This window comes from Lissotriton helveticus, chromosome 12, assembly GCF_964261635.1.
Source record: "Lissotriton helveticus chromosome 12, aLisHel1.1, whole genome shotgun sequence".
Taxonomy (NCBI): Eukaryota; Metazoa; Chordata; class Amphibia; order Caudata; family Salamandridae; genus Lissotriton; species Lissotriton helveticus.
The window spans coordinates 223883260-223889776 of NC_136073.1; the positions used below are offsets into that span (position 1 = coordinate 223883260).

General features: G+C 45.9%; 1 protein-coding gene across 2 annotated transcripts in view; it reads left to right on the forward strand.

The window, feature by feature from the left end:
• BANP (BTG3 associated nuclear protein) overlaps positions 1-6250 on the forward strand; it is a 1144281-nt gene extending 1138031 nt beyond the window's left edge. Inside the window, exon 14 of one of the 2 annotated variants that reach the window (XM_078669175.1) lies at positions 5705-6250. In XM_078669175.1, the coding sequence (XP_078525301.1) occupies positions 5705-5776 (72 nt within the window). In that variant the 3' untranslated portion in view covers positions 5777-6250. The remainder of the gene's footprint in view (positions 1-5704) is intronic. The other variant, XM_078669176.1, reaches the window with a different exon arrangement.
• Positions 6251-6517: the final 267 nt, after the last annotated feature.

Consider the following 6517-nt stretch of genomic DNA (forward strand, 5'->3'; position numbering starts at 1 on the left):
CTTGTATGGAAATACCTTAATAGATGCTTTAAATAAATAATAAGCTTATTAAAGATCTACCATGGGGTATTTTTAAAACATCTTCAATATTCCTTGTGTACACACTTGAGACGGTGTGAATTCTGTGGTCAGGCTCACGGAGAAGAGCTATATCAGTGTTAGCTATTTTGTTTAAGTTGTAATAATAAATGTGTAATTCTAGATATCAGTGTACTATTTTCCGACCCAAGGGGCTTACCTGTTTCAGCATTTCCAGTTGTTGGTGGAAAATCGAGGTTGGTGCTGATGGTAAAGCAGTCGCAGTGATATTTTGCATGTGTTGAATACTAGCAACTGTGTTTCAAATGGTTTTATGCTCTCTTCTGCTACAACATATTCTAGGCTTAATAATCTGTAGAGAGAGCTCTCCCACTTGAGCACCTGTGTCATTGTCCTGTTAACTATTCAGACTGGTACTGACGGTTATCTTCTCTGCCAAATTTTCACCCTCGAGCTTCAAGGCGCACTTCAGTGAACTAATTATGTCTGAGCATTAACTGAGTTAAACAGAGAGGGTTCGCTTGAGAGGACTTGTACGTAAAAGCAAAAGGCCCTTCAGGTGGAAGTAGAGATGGTTTGTGTGATGATGGATTTCTAGAGGGATACATTGATTGTCGCAGGTTAACAAACTGCGCTTGGACTGTATTGCGCAAGACATATTTTGAAAACTTGCTGATGACAGCTACACATTTTAAAATGAAAGAAGCAAAACTCGGACATTATAACAAGGCGGAGACTCCCTTATGCCTCCCTATGTAGTTGGTCTGTAATCGTTTTCCATGTTCATGCTATATAATACCACATAAATAAATGAATCAGTTACATTGCGATTTACTGTAGCAGCCATCTAAACTGGATTCCATCAGGGGCGGATCTAGGCTCATGGTGGCCCTGGGCAGGGAGCGTAGGTAGGGGGCCCCGGAAGAGGGGGTCTGGGCGGGGCGGAGCGCGGAGGCCAGTGAAGAGGGTGGGGGGGGTCAGGGTGTTTGGAAGTGAAGCAGAGCCGGAGACCGCAAAATTCCTGCCAGTGGCCGCCACGCAAATATGTATCCATCCTCAGAGGATTAATATATTAAGGATATATATTGGCGTGGTGGCCCCTGGGGTTGGTGGCCCTGTGCAGGTGCACAGCTTGCACATGCCTAAGGCTACCCCTGATTCCATCAGTACTTGGAAGCCCTTTAGAGTCTATCCTGCAAAGATCGCCTTCCCAGGGGTGGAAGGGATTCAGTGCTAGATGGTGCTATATTTGCAAACTGTGGTTTAATGAGGATTATCAAATCTGTGCCCACTTTTGTGGCTTTAGGTGTATGACATTTTAAACTGTATTCCTCCATATTTTGTATCTGCACACCGTATTGATATTTCTATACATTTAGCTTCTGTTCTGCGGAAAATAATTTATAACATGTGTATATTTAAACATGTATTTAAGAAATAAATGTACTCTCACTGTTGAAAGGCTGTTGGGTTTCAGTGCCAGAAGCAATAGCACAATATTTTACAGACTGTAGTCCCAATGGGTGTACACATTTACTACTAGGTTTGCTTCAGTGCAAACTCACCCCTGTGGTGTGAAACGCTGCCCTGTCAATCTGCACAGCGGTTGGACTGGCAGTCAAGATGTATAATACTCAAAACGCCACCGTTTTACTGCATTTAAAAGAAATAAACTGTGAAACTGTCTTCCTAATCGGTTTATGTGTAAAAATCCATAAAACTGGAGAACTCGGAGGCCTTATCGTTATATAGTGTTTACAGTAAGACACTGCTGCTTTCACTTTGCCCTCCGTATAGAAGGGGGGATGGGCAAGACGCTGGCTTAGTGGACAGCATTACATGAAAGCTGTAGAGACATTCATTGGTTATCAAGCTGCAGTGCAGAGTTCCACCAGTTCTAATGTCACTTACAACATAACAAGTATAGCTATCCGTTTGGCGGGGTAAGAGAAATTGGGTAAATCGTTTTCTGAATTGGAAATTTTTACTACAAAAAGGTCGACACGAAAGTAATTCAACTATTAGCATTTTTAGAAGTACAGTGCATACTGAAAACTGAATTTGCCTCGGTGCTCTCCTCAGATCCAAAAATCAGAACTGCATGTGAGGAGGGGGGGGTAGGGGGTAGAGAGAGAGAGAGAGAGAGAGAGAGAGACGGGGCTGCTGTGAATGGATCTCACTTTCTGCAGAACCATGTGTTAAACCGAGTTTTCAAATCCATAACATGACAAATGACCTAGGGCCCGATGTAGGTAATCTTTTTTACCACTTCTTAAATACCGATTCATACCGAATCGGTATTTAAGAAGTGGTCAAAAAGAGGAGGGCAGATGTAGGTAATTTTATTTTTATAATTACCGAATCGGAAGGAATCGGTATTTACCGATTCGGTAAATACCGAATCGGTAATGCCCATTGATTCCTATGGGCATTGAAGCCCATAGGAATCAATGGGCATTGATTCGGTAAATACCGAATTTTGCAGAGGGTGTCACTTTGACACCCTCTGGTACCCCATTTACAGGCATGTGTGCCATGTGGCACACAGACATGCCCTAAGAGCATGTCTGTCTGTCACATGGCATAGGTGTGCATGCACACATGTGCACGCACACAGTGGCGTCACTAGGGTTGGTGTCACCCGGTGCAGGTAACTCATGGTGTCACCCCCTCACAACCTACCGGATGGACCATCTCACCCTCTGCCTGCACCATCGCACCCTCTGCCTGCACCATGTCCCCTCTGCCTGCAACATCTCCCCTCCGCCTGCACCATCTCACCCCCTTCCTGCACCATCTCTCCCTTAGCATGCACCATCTCCTCCTCTGTCTGCACCATCTCCCCTTCTGCCTGCACCATCTCCCCCTCTGCCTGCACCATCTCACCCCTGCCTGCACCATCTCCCCTCTGCCTGCACCATCGCCTCTCTGCCTGCACCATCTCCCCTCTGCCTGCACTAACCCTCCCTCTGCACCATCTCTCCCTCTGCCTGCACCATCTCTCCCTCTGCCTCTACCATTTCTCTCCTCCTGCGCCATCTCTCCCTCTGCCTGCACCATCTCTCCCTCTGCCTGCACCATCTTCCCCTGCCTGCACCATCTTCCCCCTCTGCCTGCACCATCTCCCCCTCTGCCTGCACCATCTCACCCTCTGCTTGCACCATCTCCCCTCTGCCTGCACCATCTCACCCTCTGCCTGCACCATCTCACCCTCTGCCTGCACCATCTCCCCCTCTGCCTGCACCATCTCACCCTCTGCCTGCACCATCTCACCCTCTGCCTGCACCATCTCCCTCTCTGCCTGCACCATCCCTCCCTCTGCCTGCATCATCCCTCCCTCTGCCTGCACCATCTCCCCTCTGCCTGCACCATCTCCCCCTCTGCCTGCACCTTCTTCCCTCCGCCTGCACCATCTCCCCTCTGCCTGCACCATCTCCCCTATGCCGGCACCATCTCCCCTATGCCGGCACCATCTCCCCTCCACCTGCACCATCTCCCCTCCACCTGCACCATATCTCCCCTCTGCCTGCACCATCTCCCCTCCGCCTGCACCATCTCACCCTCCCCTTGCCAATCTAGGACACAATTGAAATCTGCAGTCCAATTAATTCTAGTCAACATTCAAAGAGTACGTGTTCACTGAGCATGTGTCATTCCCATGCAGCAGCCCAACCACAATTAGATTTTGACCACTTGCTTTCCTTATCATCAACAGCACCCTAAAAGGAACCCCAGCCACTATCCAAGTTACTAACCCTAGAGCGTAATTACAGTATGTAGAGGCAAACAGGTGCCCTCTCCATTTCTTGCCCAATTTCTCCACCAAAATGTATGTCTCCTGTAACAGTGCAATCTGACTTTTATAGTTCAGGAGATGAGTACAACCTTGGGCACTTGGGCAATTATTTAGTCACCTAACATTCCAGGTTATTAATATCCTTTGCATCGTGGTTGCAATGCTGTAGGGGAGGGTCCTGCACATAACTCACCCCTTCTGAGTTCGTAACGGGATCTGGTTTCATTATCTGACTCAATCATGGTTGACCTTAACTTGCACCTAGGTACTGGTCAAGCACAACCACATGCCAGCTTTTTTGGTGCTATTTTTATATTTAAATTTTAAATTTCAGTAACTCCGATTTTCTCTTATTAGATTATTGTCTTTCGAGTGCTATTTTGTTTATTAAAATGAAATCTACGTTTCTAAATTTGTCTGGATTTTTCTTGAGCTCTCTTTAAAATGATTTCTAATTTGGTATTGTATGAATAGTTTACACTTTGCCCCCAGGTTAAACCCGTCTGCCCTGTGCCAAAACTACCAGGGGGTTGAACTCAGGTTTATTTAGTGACTTATGTGGTTCCACCCGACTACAGTTGTGGTTATTGCTTGCGAGGAACACTCACTCCCTCAACTAACACACCAATGTATTAAAAGCTGCTTTATTTGTGAAGATTTCACTTAAAAGGGTATGAAAAATGCGTCTGTCAGCTCTTTTAAAATGTGCACCGTGTTCCGCGATTTGGAGTAAAAACTATTTGCACAATACAGAAAGAAAAGGTGCGAAAAAATAATTTCTGCTTTTTTTCTAAAAGTGCAGAGTTTATGTTTTGTAGCCCAACATTTCATCGGGTGCTGGGCACTAACTGTACGAACCCAGGTGTCACCGAGGGCAATGGGCACCTGACTCTCGCTCATGGTAACATCTTTTACTAAAGCAGTTCGACACTGCCTGAAAATTGCATGCACTGAGGAGTGACTCCCAAGACTGTGCTTAAATAAACCATTTTGACGGCCCTGGGACCCAAAGTTAACTGCTGGGCAAGTGAAACAGTAAGCCGGAAAGCCCTGAACAACAACGCCGCTGCTCATTGCCTGGTGGTATATGCATGCATAACTGGGTTTGGCGGCTTCGGTTTTGAATCGTCACACTCATGACTCACTCACAGAACAATTAAACCCTTCGTTGTTGTGTGACTGTGACTCATGTGACGGTGTGATGTGCAGAATGCAGATGGCGGATGGATGGTGCACATGCGATCAGCTACGGGTGGTGAAGTGGTGCGCTTCTTACTAGTCGGTCAGTGTGAGTGTAGTAGATTGGTGTCACCCCCAGATGGGGTGACACCCGGTGCGGTCCGCACCCCCCGCACCCCCCTAGTGACGCCACTGCACGCACACCTGGATTCGGTATTTTACCACCCAATTGGATTGGGTGGTAAAATACCGAATCTGTAAGGCCTTTGGGACTCAGAAGAGTCCCACCTACTTCTAGAATTTACCGAATCGGTAAAAATACCGAATCAGTATTTTACCAATTCGGTAAATTTACCGATTCGGTAATTTTACCGAATCGGTAAAATTGGCCCCCTACATGCCAATTCTTAAATACCGGTCGGTAACGGCCAAAATCGGCCTTTACCGACCGGTATTTGGGCTCCTACATCTGGCCCTTAGTGTTATGGCAGCCACCATAACAAACCAATTCTGTAATTGCTTTCAGGTGGTCAGAAACTCCATAACAATGGCCTACCTCCTCCACCCCAGGTGTGAATCATTCCAACAGTTTACTCATAAGCTAATCTAATTATAATATGCAAACTGACTCTGATTTTGGTGGTCCATTCTAGACCTATAAACTAATACTTGTATCTGTCTTTGTTCCAGGGTGCCGATTCCCTACAATCCGTGATCCAACCAGAGATGCATATAGACCCCGGAGCTATGGATCTTGAATAGAACTGGATCATTGAAGCCATGTAAACCTAGGAAGCAATGCACACCTTTGTCTTTAAACACGGACAGCTTTTGACTGCCTGCTGAAATGTGAAAATGTGTGATGACCAGCCACTTGCACCTACTGGTACTAAGACGTTCACGGGACAGAGCAAGACTAAAAGGAGCGCTCCCGATCAACTGGTCTCTCCAAGGGCTACATCTTCATGGTCATCCATTGAGAACTAAAAATGGAAGAACCCTACAACCTCACTGCAGAACCCACTCTCTTAATCTTAAATGCCCTTTGCACAGAATGTTTTTGCATTGAATTTCCACGAGAAACTGGAGTGGAAGCAGATGTAGCAGCCACAAAATCAAGAACTTGGAAAATCTTCCCAATTTGGAACAGATTTTTTTTTGTTTGTCTGCTTTGGCGTTTATAAGAAAAAAAATGAAAATAAAAAAAAACGCATCAAATGGAAGTGGTAAAAAAAATCACTTACCAGTGTTTTCTTTGCAGCCAGATGAATGTCTTGATCAATTTGCTGAAGGAGAAGGTGAATTGTTTGGTTTTAGTCTCTGGTTAACTTTGGTGGAAGGGATATTGGAAGAGACACTGGAGGAGGTCTTTATTCCTGCCAAACGTAATGAATCATTTTTGCCCCAGCAGACAATACAGGCTGTTAACTCTCCTCACCCGGATATGGGCCACAGGTGAGGGTGTATAACAAGGAGGTGTGAGTAATTAACAGCTGTTATTGC